The following is a 21,245-nucleotide window of genomic DNA, read 5'->3' as shown; positions in this document are numbered from 1 at the left end:
CACCCTTCCTGACTTCTTGTGGGTATTCTCGTTACGCATGCGCGGGCGGCGGCGGGAAACCACGAAATTTACTGCCGGAAGTTCGGCGGCCATAGCCAAAGAGTGTGGGCTCGGCTAGCAAGCTAGAGGGGCTCGTTTCCGCCCCGCTACCGGGCGGGGGCGGCCATCTTAGGTGCGTGCAATTAAGGGCTGTGGCGGGATTGGCTCCGCGTTTGGGCTGGTCCGCTGCTTCCCACCTACCAGGGTCGTATCCGGAGCCCTTCCCCGCGGGGCGGGGATCCTCAAACAGCCGACTCCTTTCCAGGTGAAGGGTAACTCGGGTAAGTTGCGGCTTTGAGCGAGTCTCCCCGCACCCTCCATAGGACTCCAGGACAGACCCTGCGTCCTCGTGGACCCACCCTAGGTTAGGAGACAGAGAATGGGAGGCTCCTCTAGACTCTTTCCTACTCCCATGCACTGCCCAAAAAAGAGGGGGGGGTGAAGGTTCCTTGAGAGGCCGCCTTCCTTTCCCCACGCCTGGGGCTCAGCTCGTACCCCGTTCACTCCGGTTGCGGCTTAACGGGACCGTGGCCAAGTCCTTCCTGTTTTCTTCTAAGCCACACCCATGGGGGAAATACTTCTGCGTGATGCAGAGAAAAGGGGAGCGTCCTAAATCCGCCTTGCTCGGGAGCGGCAGCGGAGAAAGGAGGAGGCGTGTCTTAGGATGGGCTTTGCTTTGGCTGGCGGAGCGGGGCGCTCCAGGAAAGCGCGGAATGGGAGCAGATCCAGGCAGCCGCCGAACCTAAGCGTTCTTCCTCTTTGCCCCAGAAGAGTTTTGTGTTACTTCCCAGGAGCCGAACGAACTCTCATTCATCGATAAACGTTGGGGGGAAAAATCCTATAGAGTGGGTGTATAGGGCAATCAGTGTTATATACTGAGGCTGCCTGTTTTTACCTCCTTTTCTCTTCTCATAGCTGAAGAAATTCTGGAAATAGCGACTCAGTATCATGGCCAGCAGTGTTAATGAAGATCCAGAAGGAAGCAGAGTGCGTACAACTACTCACTTATTGGTGAACTGAAATTCATAATGGAGATCAAAAGCCTAAACACATTTAATTAAATCAATGATTGAATTATCTTTTTTTCTCTCTAGCTGATTCACATAAGCTCAAAATTCTTGGCAGGGACCATCCATTACTTTTACACATGCTGTAATTCATTGTAGTTAAGTCAGATCCTGCAAATTTGGCTTTAAATCAGATTGCAGGAAGGGGTACAGGGAGAGGTAGTGGTGGGGGACAAAATACAGAAAAATAAATAGCTTAGTATTTTTCTGCATCTAATAAAACATTGTCTTCTCCTTTGCACATTTTTTAGATCACTTATGTGAAAGGAGACCTTTTTGCATGCCCCAAAACAGACTCTTTAGCCCACTGTATCAGTGAGGATTGTCGCATGGACGCTGGGATAGCTGTCCTCTTCAAGAAGAAATTTGGAGGGGTGGAAGAACTTTTAAATCAACGTGAGTTTTGGAAACCTATGACCTGGTTTGCCCTGGCTAGAGCACCTCTTAATCTGTTACACTTTAATAAACAAGATATACGTGTAAAGGGATTCCTAAGAACCAAATGTTTTTAGATTTTTCCTCCCCAAGAATGGCCTCTAGTTTGGACCCTTATCATATCAAACCTGAACTCCTGTGAAGATTTTTAATCTCTTTCTCCTCTATCATAAAACCTTCACGACATTACTTGATTTGTAATAACTCTCAAATGCTTAGCACAGTGTATAGGTTGGCATTTAAAATCTTCTACTTACTAATACTCTGCCTTTTCTTCAAAGAGGAATTTAGAAACCTCTTCTTCCTTACAGACCTTTCCCATCCCTTTCTACTGGTGACTTTAAACCAGAAACGTGCACTAAAGTCCTATTGTGAAGCTTCTGAAAGTTTCTCAGATCACATTCCAGGTTTACAGAATCAGCGTCCACAGTGATTCTTAGCCTTACACAAAGGCAATTTCTTACTGCTTTGTATTGTAGTTATTTGTAACAATTATACCTTCTCTGGATTGAAAATTCTGTCATAATTCCTTTTTTATATGTCTGTATTCCTTGTAGTGCCTTATACAGCTCTTTGTATGTAAAAAGATAATTATTGAATAAATACACGTTTGGCAAATAAACTATACATTCCAAAACAATTTAAAGGCAATAGACAAAGTGTGTGGACAAATAAGGGTATATTTGAAAGTAGAAGCAGGGCAAAAGTTGGATTGTGAGGAAACACGTTTGTAAAAAAGCTGTAGGTTAAGGAATGTAGTATTTGGGAATGCTGATAAAAAACGAAGTGTGGGAAACAATAGATCTTCCCTATTCCCTTCAGTGTTGAAAATTAGTACTGAGGTAAACTTGTAAAGATTTAAAAATCTAAGAATAGAGATCAGTGTTTTTTTGCTTTTTCATTTCTACTATTAAGTAACTATAACTTTTTCTTAGAAAAGGAATCTGGAGAAGTGGCTGTTCTGAAGAGAGATGGGCGATATATATATTACTTGGTAAGATGGGACCAGCCCTTTTTCTTTTTTTTCAGGGCTGATTCTTAATACATTTTAAGGATTGGTGAACAGATGGGCTGCACTGCATTTGTGTTGATCATGATGTTCCATTCTAGACAACTAAGAATGTCAAAAAGCTTCTTATCTTATGACTACTCAGGTCCAGTGATGGCAGCTACTTGGAGCACTGGGTTAGAAAGGAATGTGAGGCGACATCCCAGCTGTGTGGGAAAGTCCTGCGCCATTTACCATAGGCTTGTTCTGAGACTTGCAAAAGTTAGGAATGCCTCCTATACTGTATTTCCTAAGCAGAGTGAGGTAAGAACAGTAATGTCTCAAGAGACAGAGTCCTCAAAGGAGCTTTTCTCTTATTCCATGTCAAATAGCACACTGACAGCAAGGGAGTGAAAAAAAAAAAAAAAAGTGCAGTGCCAAATAATACCCAGCTCCTCTCCTAACTACTGCTTGAATGTGGGGTTCTTCAACAGTCCAAAATGTTATTTGGTCCCTGAAAGGGTGTGGCTTCCTTGGTGATGGTGGTGGGTAACTTACAGCTAACCCCCTACAAGCCTGATCTGGATGGCAAACTGAGTAGGGAGATGTCCTAAGCCCTTTGAATTCTGTCCTTAAAGCTTATGTGGCTTCCAGTGTTTTTACTTTGGGACACTACCAGTTTTTTTTGTTGTTTTATATAAAGAGATATCAAGCAAGCAAGCAAGCATAGTTGTTAAATAAATAGAGGCCTTTTTTAGCAGGAAATTTTCAGGTGATATGCATTCTTCCTTGTTACAGATATGCAGCTTATCTCTTGGAAGTGGCACAGAGAATTTTGCCTGCCTTGTTTCAAAATATTGACATTAGACACCACCTGCTAATCTTGGGTTTCCTGGGAAAAGGAAAGATTAGTACGTGGCAGAATCTGGGTTTCTCAGTCTCTACTTAGTGGATTTCTTGAGGATCTCCCGTAACAGTGTGGAAGGGGCAATACGACGTGACATTTGTCATCCTTAATCTAGACTAATTCAATAAAAAATGCCCTTTTTTCATAATCAGGATGTTGGGAGAATGGGGTGATTTTCTTTGGCTATCATTTTGGGATGATGAAAGTTTGAATCCTTTGTGTTCAGATTACAAAGAAAAGGGCTTCGCACAAGCCAACTTATGACAACTTACGGAAGAGTTTAGAGGCAATGAAGTCTCACTGTCTGAAGAATGGAGTCACCGACCTCTCCATGCCCAGGCAAGGAAATCTATGTCCCGAAATGAAGATTTAATTGATGAGTGGGGTTTACTGTCTTACCCAAAGACAACTTAAAAGCTTAACCCAAAATGCAGATTTAAAGGTGGACAAAAGTCAAAATTTTGTAAAACCACCAGTAAACCAGTTGTCTGGGCTTAGGCCAAGACACAGCCATTTTCTAGCTTGAGTTGAATGTATCATGACAATTACCTTGAAATACCCACCTGCCTCAGCCTACTTAGCAGAGAGGAACCATTGTTATTCAGTCACATTTGTTGAATTCTCAGCACCCTCTGCTTGAAGCTGGACCTCTATTCCTGAAGCAATATAAGCTAAAGAATCAAGACTGAATAATGGTGGTTCCCCTCTTGGACCACTTCCCATCTCCCAGACCTATTACTTTGTGTCAAGAAAGTTGTAAATTGTCACTGCCTTTTATACTGCATGCTTGTTTGTGGTCAGTGTGGGTAATAGCTGGAGGATCTGCCCCGATGTAACTTCTTAGACCTTAGCTATTGGGAACTTAAGGGAATGACTTTGAGGGTTCAGTGCTTCCTTGGCTTTCTTTTCAGGAAATGGACCTCAGCTCTTCCTGTCACCCTGGTAGTTTTGAGTCAGTGCTGAGCATGCATGCAGTTTTATCTCGAGTCCCATGTTACTTTGAGTGTGGCTGCAATGTCCCTTATTTTACACTGGTCTTTTCTATATTTATGGTGTATGTATCAGAAACTTTTTTTTAAAATCACAGTTCTTTACTGACTTAATTATCAAATTATGAGATGAAATTAGCAATTTTGAGTCTCTTTTTCCATAGGGATGTTGAGGATCACTAGAGTAACATCTTGGAAGGTGTCAGGTAGTAGAGTTTTGTGGACTGAGTTTGCAAAAACCTTATTCCTGGATTGCAGCCATTCTGCCATTTCCTAGCATTCCATCTTGGCTTTCTTTTTTGCAGAGATCCTGTACTTCATCCCTTTTCTCCTTATTTTTGTTAACATTCTGTTACTGTAAGTGTATTTTTAAAATACCAACCCTTCCCCATCCATCCACAGCCAATTTTAGTCAGTAGTCATAGAGGGAAAATGAGTCTCCCATGCCATGACAGTTATACATTTCTAAATGTAATATGAAATAGTTGGAAAGTGGTATCTTGTTAGACAAAAAGAAGTGATAGTTTTTAGATGTTAGAGCTGTCCAGGAATGGTCTTAGGTAACTCACAACAAGAATTGGCTTCCAAACTCCTACCATGGTTGCCTATAAGGGTGTGAGACTAGATTATTTGTTTTTATGCTTTGAGCGGATATAGCTGACAAGAGAGAAGGAGCAGTTTCCTATATACTTTCATCACCATCTATGGAGATATTTTGTCTTTTTCAGGATTGGATGTGGTCTTGATCGTCTGCAATGGGAAAATGTATCTGCGATGATCGAGGAGGTATTTGAGGCAACAGACATCAAAATTACTGTGTACACACTTTGAATCAATCAACATTTTGGATGTTTCCAGGTTCTCCTCTGTCATCTCTACTGGGCCATAGGACTGGGCAAATTTACGTTAAAATCGGCAGAGGAAAGTTTCATGGGAAGTAGTCTGTTTCACAAGACAGACTTTGGTAGCTGTATTCAAGTATTTGGACTAGGACTGTGGAGGAGGGGTTGCTTATGATATATTGCTGTGGGGTTTTTTTTGCAGGAAAGTAAGGAGTGTGTGGCCTGATATTAGGCCTGGAAACCAGATTGTTGGGACTGTGACCTTTGTTTTGCTCCAGTATGCTATGATTTGTTTGGCTGGCCGCTAGGTGGCAGCATTGATTCTACGTCTCTGCTTTTTAAGAGAAATTTCAGGAAAGATGATCATTCCAGTTTGGCATTTTTTTATCGTTTGCGCACATAACTTGGTGTTATCCTTATGTCATCAGAATCCTCTGAGGGGAGAGTTTTCATTTTAATTGCACAATTCTACATTGTTAACAAAAAATTTGTGGTGATAAAAAAATGGAAAAATAAATCTTTGAGGGATTTAAGAGGTTCTGTGCTTATGTCTGTTTGTTCTGGTCTTGGGTAATGGAGGAGTCACCTGCAACTTAATTTCAAACAGTCAGACAAAGGGTCCAAGTGGGAGGAAAAGCAAAGTGAAAAATAAGAAAATTGGACGAGTCAAAAGGCAGGTTTTTAGAATCTCCTCTTGGTGAACTCGTTCTCTCTTTTGTCCACTGCATGGTTTCTGTGATTGAACCTGTCTGAATTTAATCATTAAAACAAGTGAAATAATATATGTCAAATGTCTAGCAGAGTATTTAGCACAGAGTAGTGACCCAATAAATCAGTGATTCTCAAAAATCCATATGAATCTTCTTTAAAAAGTAAAGGCCACTTCCGCTCAAAAAATTCTCCCATCTGTCATCCCAGCACTTTAGGGGCTGAGATTGGAGGATCACTTGAGCCCAGGGGTTTGAGACCAACCTGTGTATCATAGTGAGACCCTGTCTCTGCAGAAAAAAGCTGGATGTGTTGGTGCACGCCTATAGTTCCAGCTACCCTAGAGGTTGAGGCAGGAGGATGGCTTGAGCCTAGGAGGCTGAAGTTGCTGTGAGCTGTGGTTGTGCCACTATACTCTAGTGTGGGAAACAGAACAAGACCCTGCCTCAATTAAAAAAAAAAAAAATTATAATTTGGTGGTGGAGTTGGATGGCCACTTTTGTGTTTTTAACCTCCATAGAAGATTTGGATGTGTAGCCAACGGATCTAAATAGTCCTCTTTACTTCTGAAGCTACAAAGACCAGTCTTCTATTGTGTTCTTGGTGGGAAAGCAAAGGTCATGGATTTAGCCAGTAGTTCAGTATCAGAGGTATTGGGGAAACTAGACATTTTCTTTTTTTCCCCTTACTGTGGTGTTGAGAGTTAAAACAGCCAGACTTGCTATTGATTTTCTCCCCAGAGTGACTTGGGGCCTGTCACAGAACTTTCTGCTTTCCCAAGTATAAAAGAACAACTGTATTTTAGAAGGGGCTTGTTTAAACACCAGGTAAGTACTGGTTAAATATAATCTTTGTACTTTAGACTTGTGTTTTTATCACATATCAGCCTGATAAGAGGCAACAGTTTAAAAAAGAATTTCACTTTTGTATTTCTAGGCAGAACAGACGAGTTCTTGATGTTGTTGGAGCAGGGGCAGTGGAGGGTCAAGGTCGTTAACAAACTTATAGATGGAGGCTTTTCTTGAAGCGTTGCTTTTGTCCACATAAAATTAAGGGAAAAAGGAAGGAGAGATTGTCTAAATACACAAAATTGAAAATGAGAGTGGGGGATAAGTAGAAACTTACAGAAACCTAACAGTATTTTGCTTAACTCTGTGCAATTACAGATGCTCCTCAACTTATGTTAGGGCTATGTCTGGGTAACCCCATCTTAAGTTGAGTTCAGTTGAAGAGTGTACTGAATGTGTATGGCTTTTGCACCATTGCAAAGTCAAAAACTTGCAAGACAAACCATTATAAATAGGGTACCATCTGTAAATCTTAACACAAGTCAAAACATGGATTTTTCTAGACTTCCTTTACTTTGAAAGAGATGGTTATTTTTAGTTTTTTTTTGTTTTGTTTTGTTTTTTTCATGGAGTATGAGCCTTCATTCTTCAAACAAAACCTAGTCTCATCCAGGATTGGCTGTAAGTAGAATTCTGGGACTTGGCAGGAATGTGATAAAGCACTTTGTTATTTGCAGATAGTAGTCTTGGGTCAAATTCCGATGACTTATCACACTTGAAGCCTGGGGAAAGAAGGCATGTCCTGGTAATCAGAGTGAACACATTATTCCTGGAAACCTAGTTAGAGTTTGGCAAACACCCAGAAATTTACCTGTGAATTTTTGCTTCCACATAGGACTCAAACAATCCTTTAAAAAATGAGACGACATCATCCTGCCATTACCATCAAACACCATATATTGAATGATTGTGTAACTGAACATTAAATGATTGTGTAACTGAACATTAAACTCCTACTTTTCACCCGCTCCTTGCTAATCAAGAATCTAATTGCTTATAAATTGATATTTGGGATGTAGCTACCTTGGATTTCTCATGCTTTTTGTTCCACCTTCTACTGTATTACTTGCTGATTCAGAGAAAGAAAAAGGCCCTCATTTGACTGTGGTAAGAAGTCTGTATGGGAAAGTTACTCTGTATTGTCTAGCCAAGTCCTGGTTTAACCTTCCCTCCCACTTCGTAATGTCATGGCTTGGCTCATAGCCTGGGGCATCCCTGTGTGTGGGACCTGCTCACTTGTCTGTGGTAACTTCCAAATAGTCGAGTTTCTTAACAATCTGGCCACGGGAAAAACACACCACTTTTATTAATGTTGTTTTTCTTTTTTAAAAAAAAGTACTCAAAATGCACATTTCAGAAATCTAAAACCTTGGGTCTGAGGCTGTTTGCGTTAAGCAGCCCCCTTGGGTGAGCAGTGAGGACCTTCAGTCTCATAGTTGACTGGTGCCCATGTATGGTTGCATTTCTCTCCTTGGAGGTCACTTTCCTCCTTCCCAAGAGCAGCATTAGAGAGAGAGGCACAGCCTAAATGAACTACAGCATGAGAAGCATATTTCAAGTCCTCTAAGGGCCTTGTCCGGGATGATTGGTTGGTGTCCAATGTTGTCCAGCTCCAAATGGTATTAGGCAGGCATGTCCCAGATGGCTGTCTCTGGATGGCAGCAGGAAGACCTTGACAAAACAAAAAAAGAAAACGTGTTACTGAGAGCCCTGCTGGCCCCCAACAATGACTAGTTTCTTTTTGAACTAAGGTTTCTGTGTGTCCTTCCCTACAAGTCCTTGAATTTCTCATAGTTTCCTTTGGTTTCTGATTTACCCTGGATTGAGTAAATTGACCAGGATTGAGTAAATAAGAACCCAATCTTTCGTTATGTTTTGATGTGATTTACACAGAAAAAGCCCCAGAAGAGATGTGCTTTAACTCTGTTCTTTCGACTAGATATAGGATTAAATACAATTCTGTTGGTTTAAAAAAAAATAAATAAATAAGCAAAAGATGAAGTAAGAAATATGTAAAATAAGACATTTTCTTTAATAAATGCTCATTTCTCGAGATAAGAAGGGTTGTTGTTCTTTTGGGCTTTTAGATTACAATACCATCTCATACCAGTTTTGTTTTTGTTTTTTTAACTTGTTATATCTTTAACCTTTCCCTTCGGAAACATGAGCAATTCAAATAGACAGGGAAGCATGTTAATGGGTCCAGAAAATGCAGTTACATTTGATGGAAGGAGGGTTAAAATTGAAGATGTCTACTAATATTTAAAAATAATCTGACTTTGATATTTTATTTTTCCTCAGACAGTGATTTCTTTTACTTCTGTTTAGATTAGTATAAGATACAACCCTCAATTCAAAATTTAAAAATCTTTTAAATCTTCTTTGAAATGCTTAATTTTAACAGAAAAAAAAAAATCACTGGGGAAAAAAAGTCCCAAGGACTTGCTAGTTAGGCAGCTAGGCCCTTGACTCCAAACGATGTTTAAAAGGAAAGTATACTGCAGTTAAAATTAAGCTGCCAGTTAGTCTGTAGAGTTTGTGTTGGGTTTATAATTATAAGGATAGTACATACACTTAACAAAATCTTCATGGAATTCTAAAAGTTAAATTTTATATTTTCAGAAGGCACCCTCAGAAACCTGTTTTCACTACTGTTTACCACTACCGAGTGCCAGTGTCTTACTTATGTGAGCGGAGTACCAATAGTATACCCTGCAATAGGCTCGCTGAATTCAGCAGCTGGGTCCTGCTTTTTCCGAGAAAGGCTGAAAGTTGCGTCTTTTTTTTTTTTTTTTTTTTTTTTCCTGAAAGTTGTGTCTTAATGGGTTGGCAAATGCTCAGCTTGAGAATGATCAGGTCGCCGTGTGCCTGTCTAATAGAAAACACCTGCCAACATCAAGCCCTGGAATATTTATTTCCTAAACGTGTCTATGAAACAACATCTTCTGTTAAGGGTGTTAGAGTGAGAAAGACCAAAAGTATCCTCATGGAAGCATGGTGTTTTCATGTATTAGTAATATGTGAGTTGTTGCAGAATTAAAGTTGGGTAAGAGTGTCGTGAAGACCCCTTCTCTATTACTGGAAGATTCTGATCAGTAACTGCGGCCTTGCAAAGGGGCCTTAGTCATAGCATTTTGATAGGTGCAAACTCCGATCAGACTAAATGCAAAAAAAAAAGATAGTAAAGGATCCTCTAGCTCTCTTTCCTGAGGGTAATTGGCCTGTTTCTCTAAGAGTTTAATTTACCCTCAGCAAGAGGCCAAATTGGCCTTAATTGTGTCCTAATTATTTGCTTAAATAGCTAATCTTTACTTCCAGTTCTCCTATCACCTCTTGCTATCTGTAAGAGGTTACTTCTGAGCTGCTGCCTGATTTACAAACATCTTTTTAACCCTTTTAATATTCCTGCACGGACTAGCTTGTTGCTATATCATCCCCATTCCTGCATTCGGCATCCTTCATGAATTCTGCTGAGGTCTTCTCAACATAAGGAAAATGTTCTTGGATTATACATTCACCTAGCAATTATTAGTCTCCTTCAAAGTGTAGCCATCTGTTTGAAAACATGAAAGCATGTCCGGCTGAAAAAAAGTTAAAATACCGCCTGGCATGGTGACTCACACCTGTAATCCCTGCACGTTGGGAGGCTGAGGCAGGCAGATCATGAGGTCAGGAGATCGAGACCATCCTGGCCAACATTGTGAAACCCCATCTCTACTAAAAATACAAAAATTAGCTGGGCATGGTGGCACCTGCCTGCAATCTCAGCTACTTGGGAGGCTTATGCAGGAGAATCGCTTGAACCAGGGAGTCGGAGGTTGCAGTGAGCCGGCATCACGCCACAGCACTCCAGCCTGGAGATAGAGCAAGACTCTATCTCAAAAGAAAAAGTTAAATATCAGTCCATTTGGGGCATTTCAAAATTACCAAAAGTGAAGAAATTGGCCCTGAAGGACTGAAAAATATTTATTAGAGAAAAATTGAATGGTAAGATTGCCAATGGATATGGGAGCAGGGCATCTAAAAGGTGTCTAAAGTTAGTAATCCCTGACATGTACAAAGGGGCATTCTCAGAGGATTTCGGTATCTTCTCTGCTGTGGTTCAGTAGCAGGTCCTTGCGCCATCTAAATCTTACTAAAGAAGGTCATCTTGTCTCGTGAAAGTTTTAGGATTCCTGTCAATCTTGAGTATTTTAAGTTAGGGGAAAGTTACTTTGATACGAAAGTGAGAGAGGGAAAAGTTTAGGGAGAGAGATTCGGATGAAAGAAACATGATATTCTAAACTTTTTATCACCAGTCAAAAGCAGAGAAATGAAACCTCCCCAAAGGAAAATCAGATGTATCACTCATTCTACCTGACCTCACACCTTCTACTTGAGTTAACACAAAGTGATGGTGCCGTGGCACTTGGAAAACTCACGTGAAGCCGAGCCCAGTTGTCCTACTTCAGAATGTCTGCCAACTTCTCCTCATAGTATAGGAAGTTCTCCTGAATGTCCTCCCAGGGCTGAAAGGCCTTGGATTCACCTTCTTCTTGCTCTACAAAATTCTGCCAGATGTACTCGAAGTCCTGGGGCTTCATGATGCGCAGTTTACAGCCAGCCTCCTTCAGCTTCTTCAGAGCAGCCTGGATCTCCGGCTCCTCCCACATGAAGAGTCGCCCCACCAGAATGAGCAGACGCAGGTTCTTGGTCTTGCTAAGGGTTTTGGTAATGCGGTCAGCGCAGGCTGCACAGGGGCTGGAGGACACGTACCAGGTGACATTGTACCGCAGGGCTGGGTCGAAGGCTGGCAGGATAGTGTTGAAGAAGGCTTCCTCCGCATGGGCAGCCGCATGCTCATCCTCTAGGTATCCCCGAGTTGCCTGCACTTGGCCCCCCTTGCCCTGTGCCTCAACCACGTAGCAGAGGAAGGTCTTGTTCCTCCCGGAACTGTACTCTACATTCCGGAACTGGAACTTAAAGAAGTTGGCAGGCAGCCGTTCTCTGTAGGTTAAGGAGACAAAAGGACAGGAAAGAATGATAAGTTCCTGTTTCTAGAACCAGCCTAGAGTAGGTAGCCCTTCCAGAACAGTGTTTCAGAAATCCATTCATTCTTACTATAAACAGGCTTTGCCTGTGTTAACATCAGTGGCAAAAAAAAAAAAAAAAAAAGCATGAAAAAATCCAAAAGGGTTTATCTGAAGGAGAGGAGAGTGTGGATTGAGGTGTGAATGCTGATCACCCTACTAGGAAGGGTCTCCAAACATTGTCTCCACCATCACTCTTCCAGCAGAACACAACCCTACATTTCTAAATCAGTAGAATCTTTAATCTGTCTTAGAATCACCTGGAACACTCTAAGAATTTCAGTGCTTGGGCCCCATGCTAAACCCATGAAATCAGAACATGTGGAGAGGTAGTCCAAGCATCAGCAATTTTACTTTTTTTTTTTTTTTTTTTACTTTAGGTGCATACTATATCCAGCATCTCTCCCCATGTTATCATGTTATCCCTCCCCACCCCCACTGTCCCTCCCCTACATCCCTCAACTGTCCCCAGTGTGTGTTGGTCCTCTCCCTGAATCCACATGTTCTCATTGTTCAACCTGATTCAAAAGTGGGTGAAGGATATGAAAAAGCATCAGTATTTTTGAAAATACTGGATGATTCCAATAAGTGGCCAGGTATGTAGCAAGCATTTAAAATTTCTCATGACAGAGCAAGACAAAGATTTTGCAGAGCATTTCATGCTTTCTTTTCTCTTCCTTGTAACGCATGTAAATGGCATCTTGGCATGAAATGTTCTAAAACTTGCAATACCATGCTCTCCTAGTGACTATTTCTCAAGTCTATATTTGCTTTCAGGTGAGGGGATTGTCACATGATAAGTGTCTAAGAATTATTATCTGTGAGGCCAGACTACTCAAGGGTATCTTGGGATAATTAAGCCTGTATTTAGTACCGAGTCACTTCAAAATCTTAAAAGACTTGTTCTCTGCCCTCCAGATGCTTATAATTTAGCACCTAGGTTGCAGCTGGACAGAGAAGATGTAAGTAAAACAGCTGAGAACATTATAAGACTACTGAAATTGGATAGGTACAGTACAAGGTTCTTGAAAGTTTAGCCTTGATTCCAGAGGCAGTAGAGAATCGTCACAGGTTCTTAAGAAGAAAAACAATAAAAGTGGAGTCCATGGGAGATTACTGCGGTAGCAGTAGGCAGATGGTGTGAAGCTGAGGAAAAGCCTGAAATTGAACAAGTCTAGTAGGTGTCTCGGGACTCTAGACTTGGCGACGAACTGTGTGGGTGCCTTTGAGGAGGAGGTGGATGGTCAGGAAATGAAAACAGCAGGAAAAGTCCAGGAATTTTGGAAATTCTGATAATAATGAGAAGAAAAAAGAGAGGGGCCAGAGAGGACATCAGAGTTGAAGATTGTTTTTGCTTTTTTTTTTTTTTTTTTTTTTTTTGTATGTCTGTGTTTTTCTAAAATAGGCAAGATTTGTGCAAGTTTGAAGGCCAAGGAAAATGGAATTTTAATAGGAGAGATGAAGAAGGTCAGAAGGAGAGGAGGAGATGAGTACCAGCTAGAAAGACTAAATATTTTTCTTTTTATTTGTTTTTTTTTTTTTGTTTTGTTTTGTTTTTTTTTTTTTTTTTGAGACGGAGATTCGCTCTCGTTACCCAGGCTGGAGTGCAATGGCGCGATCTCGGCTCACCGCAACCTCCGCCTCCTGGGTTCAGGCAATTCTCCTGCCTCAGCCTCCTGAATAGCTGGGATTACAGGCATGTGCCACCATGCCCAGCTAATTTTTTGTATTTTTAGTAGAGACGGGGTTTCACCATGTTGACCAGGATGGTCTCGATCTCTCGACCTCGTGATCCACCTGCCTCGGCCTCCCAAAGTGCTGCGATTACAGGCTTGAGCCACCGCGCCCGGCATATTTTTCTTTTTAAAAATGTAATCTCTCTGGGTGTCCCAAGGGATACCTGTGGCACTATTAATTCTACTATTGCCTCTCTCCACCCTTTCTCTTTCCCCAGAGAAGTCACCAGACTCCCTGGGCTGCAGGGGAATCCCTGGTATCCCAGGGCCTTGGCTGCTTAGGGATAAGCAGCAGATGCCAAAGATATGAGTAAACTTGACTTATTTCCCTGCAGGATTCCCTCTCCCCCGCCCGTCTCCAAAATGTATCCGCCCAAGTTTCCACATCTCTTGCTGTCAGGTTCATTTTCCACTGTGGAGATGGATGTGTTTGAGGACCCAGCCCCAGGATTCCTTCAGGTACTATACTTAGCTCTCTAAGCCCCTCTGTCCCTAGTTGGAGGCGTTTATTGTTTACTTAACATTTTAGGAGGATGGATTACCTGATGTTTGCTGTTCCTCTTCTCAATCCCTGTTTGGCATTCACTTATAGTGAGCGCTCCCTAATGACACTCACCCCACCTGACCACTCCTGAACATTACCAGTTGCTAAATGGTCCCTTCACTTCTGCTTTTGAGAAGCATAGAGCTTACCTTTCCTGCCCAAACTTGTTCTTCGAGGCTTTTTGCCCCCCTCCCCAAGTCTAATCCAGGGCTACCATGATGGATTATCAGGTGGAACCCCTGGAAGTATTCATGGCTACTCAAATAGCTTGGAGGCTTAAGCAGAGTTGCCATGTGGTCCCTTCTTTCTTTCTGGAGCTCCCCAAAGCATTGCTCCAACTTTGCTCAGTATATCTCATTTGAAAGCATGAATTTAGGCCAGTGTGAATCGGCCCAGCATGCATATTTGCATATTTGCCTGGATGGTTGTGTGGTGGCTGTTTCTCTCTGCCCTTCTTAATCTCTGATATTTACCCCTTCCTCTTTCCTAGTCAAGAGGAGAAGACCCAGAGAAACCTGAAACCCAAGGGTGAGGAAGAAAGGTCATCTCTCTATAAATACCCGTTTCCGACACCTCTGGCCAGCAGCCCTAGAATCTACTGTGTTCCTCCGCAGGGCCTTTGGACTAGGTGCCTTAGGAAAAGAAGTGCTTTCAAGGAGCAAAGGAAAGGCAGGGAAGGTTTGGTTCCTAGTCATTCCTATGGGCTTGCTCAGAGACTAAACTTGCTTGATTTCTGAATGGGTTTCTTGGTCTTCTAGAAGGAGCAAAAAGGTCAAATGAGATTCTTTAGGCCTCTCACAGACCGAAACAGCTAAGTCCTGGGGGCAAACCAGGAGAACAGAGGTAGTAGAGGTCTGGAATTTCTCCAGGGAGCTAGACAATATGGCCATCTCAGGCAATTCTGTAGACTCACAAAATAACACTATTATGCCCACTAGTGGAAGGAAGGAAATAATGACACCTAACTTGTTAAATATAGGCACCAGCATTTTTTTTTTTTTTAAGTAGCATGATATGCCTAAGTACCATATTTTATTACAGCCCTTTACGTTTAACCTAGAAAATATTTTACTGGTTAAGGGGTGTGTGTGTGTGTGTGTGTGTGTGTGTGTGTATGTGTGTGTGTATGTGTGTGTGTGAATGGTGCTCAGGGGAGACTCTGATGCTGGTAGTAGATTTCTTTCCCTGATCCAGTCACTTCTTCATGCATAGACACCTACAGCCTGATTTCTCTTCCCTGTCTCCAGACTCAGCACTTTGTTAAGCACCATTTCCTCATACTTTCTGCCAACAAGGCCAGCTACACTTCATCTGCTTAGACCCAGGCTACTGGGCATTTCAGTTCACTTGGGAGGAAACAGAGAGTCCAAATATCTAGAATAAAACTGAGAAGATAGTCTGCTGGATGGAGGGAGAAGGGATGTGAATAAATGTAATCATATTTTTCTCAGGTTCATGTTCAGAATGTTTGAATTTTCTAAGCATAAATCTATATTGTGAAAGGAAGCAACCCAGAGGGCAGTTGAAGCTGGGCTGAGATTAAACATTTGCTCCAAAATAATCCGTGAGTGGAAAAATCTGCTCACAGGTAATTACGTGTTGCCTCGTTTCAGCTTTCCCTCATTAGACCTCTGGGTGACCGGTGTGAAAGAGGGAGGATTGCTGGTTTCACTGGCCTTCTGCTTTCTCAGACCACTTTTCAAAGTGGTTATAAAGGAGTGGGCATAATCAGAAAGAGGAGTAAGAGCAGGAGTAGAGGGTTCTAGCAGCCTGACTCCCTAGATCTGAGAAGGAAGCTCCAGACTGCCGGACTGGACAGGATTCTGCCCCGGGCAGGCCCTGAACTTGCCTGTTTTCCCTTCAAACTTGCACAAATCCTGCCTGTTTTAGAAAAACACACACATACCAAAAAAAAAGCAATTTACACTTGAGCTTTGAGCTGCCCCCAATCCTCTGTGGAAGTCAGATTGGCCAGTCAGTGGGCTGTCTTCTCTTCTTCATGGCACACCGCCCAGCGTGCTCCAGAGGCCAGGGCGAGGGTAAAGGGCTGTGGCTGGCATTAACTGGTGTCGAAGTCCCCTCACTCCTTATCTCACCCTTCTCCTCTGGACACTGCCTCTCTCTGTTTCTTCCGTGGCCAGCGTAAACTACTGGTAGCTAAAGAAGTGATTGGAAGAAGAATCACTCTGTAGGCCATTTATCTTTGTTCCATAATAATCCCTTGGATAGGAGGTTCTGCTTTCTGCAAAAACATACACAACATAACTAGAGACAAAACCAAACACACATCAAGGGTGCTGCCAGGCAGAGCCACAGTCACTTCTCACTGGGTTGGAGAACTGGGTAGACAACCAGCCCTGGTGGCCCAGAGCTACCCTAAAACATGCTGTATCCAAAAGCAGGCATGAGCCAGGGGAATTCCTACCTAAGCCTAGTGCCACTGGATCTTCATACATCCTGAGCTGCTGTCCTCAAGAAACCCTCAGTTCACTCCCTATCCTAATGTCTGCAGAGAGCCTAAGAACCACACAAGAGGTTCTTATTCATTAGGTCTTTCATTTATTATTATTATTTTCATTTTTATTATTTATCATTATTATTTTCATTTATTCAACAGATATTTATTGAGTATCCATCAGGAGCTAGGTGCTAAGGATAAAGCAGTGAAAAAGACAAAGTGCTGTCCTCATGGAGGTTAAATACTAATGGTGGAAACAAGCATAAATAACAACTCCTATTCAGTAAACATAAAAAGAATCCCCTCTGGTTTTTGGATACGGTGTGATGATTTGGAGTCAGTCAGTCCTGGGGTTCACATCCTTCTCCATCTACAAGCTTTGGCCATATGACTTAATCCATCTGAGGTTTAGTTTCCTCACTTGAAAGAGTGAGTAATCCAACGTCTCGGGCTTTGGACAACAATAGACACTCAAAGCTAGTATAGGCTGGACACAGTGGCTCAAGCCTATAGTCCCAGCACTCTGGAAGGCTGAGGCATGAGGATTGCTTGAAGCCAGGAGTTTAAGACCAGCCTGGGCAACACAGTGAGACCCCATCTCTATAAAAAATACAAAAATTAGCTTGGTGTGGTGGCATGCACCTGTAGTCTTAGCTACTCGGGAGGCTGAGGCAGGAGGATCACCTGAACCTGGGAGATTGAGACTGCAGTGAGCTGTGATTGCACCGCTGCACTCCATCCTGGGCAACAGAGAAAGAAGCAAGACCCCATCTCCCCCTCCACCCCAAAAAGTAAATCGATGTTATGATACATATGATGCCTTTTCCAGGCCTCAAATTGTATCCTTCAGAGCTCCATCCTAAGCATGAACAAACCTGACCCCTTTTTCATCGCTCTTCCTCTCACTTTGTGAAGTCTCTGTTTTTCAGTGGTGTGCTGGTAAGTGTAACACTTAGCTCTCTGACAGAAGGAAAAAATCCCTGATTTCTAAAGTTTGCTGATTTCCATAAGGTAAGTATTCCCATTACAGAGATTTCAAGTTCCTGAGGTGACATCACTGGATGCAGAGTTGGGAATAGATTCGTGAACCAACAGGGGCTAGCTTCAGCACGCTACAGCAGTCTTAGACCCTTTTCCAGAACATTCTACCATGTTATTTTGTTAATGTGCTCAGTTCCAAATTTCTATCCTGAATGCTCTATTCAACCAGAATCACTATTAGCTGGGCATCTCTCCTTTCTACCAGCTACCCCCACCTCATGTTGGATTGTTTCCTGAAAAGCCACCTGCTCTTCTGCTAATTTTTGGCCCAAATCTAAGGCGCACTAAAGATCTTCCTTCTAGAGACCAGGCTAGAAAAGGAGCTGCTTTGCTGATCCCCTTGACTCCAGGAGGGAGTCCTGGGGGAATGCATCTGGAGAGGGAAGGAGAGGAAAGCTATTCCCTCACCTTGTCCCTGCACAGACCCAGCTGTACCTCTGGGCTATTTTAAGACATCTGTTTACCCAGAGTGGCTCAGGAGATAGCTCTCCACAGCTGTTACTTGTGGCCAGGAAACACTCAGGGTTCTATCTCCCACCCGAACTGCTCTCAGAATGCTCAGAACGCTGCCCCTTCTGTGCCTCCTTTTTCTGACCCTTGGGTCCTAGGAAGCCTCTGACCCTCACTACCTCCCAGATGGAGATAATGTGGAGCTCTGGGAAACCTGGGACCCAGAATGAATAAGAGACCAGTAGAAAGGATACTATCTCCCTCTCCTCCCTTTGTGCTGAGTGTTGAATGGGCTCATGTTCATGAAACTATGTTGTGATTATAAAGCCCTGGACCAATGTAAGTTATATCAGTGGACTTAACCCTTCAGGATCCATTGCTCTGGGATCTGCAAGGCAAGTTTAGCTCAACAAACATAGTCTAATTCTGTTCTTGACCTACCCTGCCCCTGTGTTGGAATGCCACACAGAGTGGCGTCTGTGTACACGCATGTGTGTATGACTAGGGATAGCGTGTACCAGCATGCTTAGGTGTTAGAAAAAGGCTCTCCTTCCTTGGAGAAGCCGCTGGAATTGAAGACTCTCCTGGCCAGGTTGCCCTAGGCTTTCCATGTGTCTGTATTAATCTGTGCCCAGCTGCTCCCTTAATCCTAGGATGAGGGTGAGGTTAGTTGGGTGGGCATGGGCAAATGGAAGTTCAGGGGCTACTCTTGCCTCAGGAAATAGGATGCATTTTCCCTTAGGTTCTCATAGAAATCAGAAAATATCTGAGCTGAAAGGGACTTCACTAGTATAGCTTCTTCATGTTATAAATGCTAAAACTGTGGCTCACTGGAAAATCACATGCCAAACTTAAAATATCAAATCCAAATTGCCACTCAAAGCTTCCTTTCCCCCTTGAAAGCATCATGCCTCCGTTCCTCCTGAAACTTCTTTTAGTCTCCCACCTGCTCTGCCTCTGGGCATTCCTGGAGACCCCATGAAGGAAACGTTTGGTTCAGGGAGGAAATGTGGCCTCATATATTCTCTTTTTATTCTTTGCTTAGGATCTAGCCAGGTTCTTCCACTGCAGGAATAGAAAGGGAAGAGAAGGAAGACAACTTCATTTATTCCTGGAGATGGTGTAATCTGGGTAAGACAGAGGGACCCTGCACACAGCCCCCTCCTTGCAGTCTGTAGACCCTTTGCTTTGGGTCCCAGTTCCTCCAGGCGATGCCTGAGCATGTTGGAGCAGCTTCTGTGTCCATAAGCTCCTGGTCTGCATTGCCTGCACTGTAATTTCTGTTTCTCTATGGGAGAGCCCCTGAGGAGACTCAGAGAGGATTTAATAAGAAAACAGCTGCTTCTCTCTCAGTCTTGGGAAAGGATGGATCTATCTTTCCTGTCTTGGGAGCTTCTACCCCAGGGAAAGTCTCTAAAGAAAGGGCTAGAGGCCGATGGATAGTGGAGATACCAACTCAGGAACAGAGAGAGAAGTTGAAGGGAAGGGGCACTTTGACTAGACCCATACTTAGGTGTGCCAGCCTCATTCTCTGTCCTCACCAGATTCCCTGGGCCTAAGCCTCTACCCAGAGAGGCGGGTGGCTGTCCCATACCAACAGGCCTGAGGAACGGTTTTCTTTTGGGGCCTGGACTCCAAGGAGCTCCTCCTACCTCTCCCTGATTAGAGAGCCCAAGGTGTCACCCTGAGAAGCCATGAGAATTTGCTGCTGGGTCTCTTACAACCCCTGCCGTGCCCACTGGTGCACTCTCACTGCTGCGGGGTTGCAGTTGGCCCTGATGCCTAATACAACCATCCTGAATTTCCACAGCGTACCCCAAGCCTGCACTCTTCTAGGAAGCGGAACCCAGGCCCCATCTGAGGCTTACCCTGTGACGATCTCGAAGGGTGGCAGCTCAATCAGCTCCTTCAGCTTCTCAGGGTCGTCCAGGTTCTCCAGATCCTCCCCATTCTGGGAGGTAGCCTCAGGGGCCGCAGCAGCCTCTTCCTTCTGGGCCATGGAGGGGCTGTGGCTCAGGAGTCACTGAGAGAGAGGAGAGGCAGGCAGATCTGGGCCAGGCCCTGGGGGCAGAGTCCCAAGCAGCTGTCAGCAGCTAAATCTGGCTAGGGATGTCGGGAAAAGGACCCGGCAGGCCAGGTTTCGTGCTCTCCCCACTTAGCCGCAGGCTTTATAGCCAAGGCCTCCTGCCCCTCCCCCCAGCTCTCTCCCTCTATCTTTTTTTAATTGAGTGACTGACGGCGGGTGCTGCGGTGGGGGAATGGAAAATCTGGCCATTAGTATCCCCTATTTATCAGTAGGCAAAGACAGGAAGCTGGCAGGTGGGTATGGCTTGGCCAACTCTCCTCTCCTTCTCCCTCTTAGCTCACCTTGTCTTCTCCCCTTTGTTTCCCACCCGACTTTCCTACCTCCACTGGGGGAGGGTGTGGAAGGGGCCACAGGGTGGGCATCTTGAGATTTAGGAGGGTGGCCTTCTGCGATTTCAGCAGGAGGAGATGTGTGTTGAAAGGGGGTGACTGCAAAGAGACGCAGGCCATCTCCTTTGGGGGAACTTGGGTTCAGGAAAGCAGGGGCGCAGGAAGAGGTGGGATAAAGACTGACAGTTTGGGGAGAAAGTGAGTGAGTTGTGACTCAAAAGTAGTGGGTGCTGATTTGCCTGTTATGAAGCCATAATGCAAAATGTCAAATTGATCAGGAGCCTCCCTGAGTAACAATAGCTGCCATTTACTCAGCTCAGAGATTTTTGAAATAGGCCAGGCAGTGGGTTTAGGGGTTTAAATGAAATCAGATGTATGCTTGCTACAGCCCTGGGAGGCGATGTGTATTATCCCATGTTACATACAGATAAACTGAGACTCACAGAAGTGTGCAGAGCCAGGATTAAAACACAGCCCAGTGTACTTCAGGCTAGATATTCAGACTCTGTGCTCTGTGCCCTCAGAGTCGGTCTTTCATTCCTCTTAACAAATGTTTATTGAGCATCTACTCTGTGCCAGGTGCTGTTTCAGGTACCAGGAATATGGCAAAAGAACAAAGCAAATGAAAATCCCTGCTTTGAGGTTTTGTGGAGCCTCAGGGACAGGACAACAAATAAGATAAGTAAAATACATCGTCTGTTTGGTATTG

General features: G+C 43.5%; 2 protein-coding genes across 4 annotated transcripts; one reads left to right on the top strand and one right to left on the bottom strand.

Moving 5' to 3' along the window:
* The first annotated feature begins 79 nt into the window (after positions 1-79).
* OARD1 (O-acyl-ADP-ribose deacylase 1) lies at positions 80-5,802 on the top strand. Of its 3 annotated transcripts, none has more exons than XM_074398022.1 (6): positions 80-172; positions 955-1,026; positions 1,358-1,502; positions 2,477-2,535; positions 3,663-3,775; positions 5,154-5,802. In XM_074398022.1, the coding sequence occupies exons 2-6, from the start codon at positions 988-990 to the stop codon at positions 5,254-5,256; spliced, it is 459 nt and encodes a 152-aa protein (XP_074254123.1). In that variant the 5' UTR covers positions 80-172; positions 955-987; the 3' UTR covers positions 5,257-5,802. The 3 variants fall into 3 exon arrangements, with proteins under 3 accessions (XP_074254123.1, XP_003923307.1, XP_010332437.1); XM_003923258.4 differs by lacking the exon at positions 80-172 and adding an exon at positions 215-320; XM_010334135.3 differs by lacking the exon at positions 80-172 and adding an exon at positions 327-403.
* A 2,301-nt stretch (positions 5,803-8,103) lies between these two features.
* Positions 8,104-20,264, bottom strand: APOBEC2 (apolipoprotein B mRNA editing enzyme catalytic subunit 2). The gene is made up of 3 exons (XM_003923255.3): positions 19,990-20,264; positions 11,245-11,809; positions 8,104-8,494 (listed from the first exon to the last, which is right to left on the bottom strand). The coding sequence occupies exons 1-2, from the start codon at positions 20,118-20,120 to the stop codon at positions 11,266-11,268; spliced, it is 675 nt and encodes a 224-aa protein (XP_003923304.1). The 5' UTR covers positions 20,121-20,264; the 3' UTR covers positions 8,104-8,494; positions 11,245-11,265.
* Between the last annotated feature and the right edge of the window lie 981 nt (positions 20,265-21,245).

The sequence above is a fragment of the Saimiri boliviensis genome, chromosome 4 (assembly GCF_048565385.1).
Source record: "Saimiri boliviensis isolate mSaiBol1 chromosome 4, mSaiBol1.pri, whole genome shotgun sequence".
NCBI classification, from domain to species: domain Eukaryota; kingdom Metazoa; phylum Chordata; class Mammalia; order Primates; family Cebidae; genus Saimiri; species Saimiri boliviensis.
This window is presented reverse-complemented; position numbering and strand designations above follow the sequence as displayed.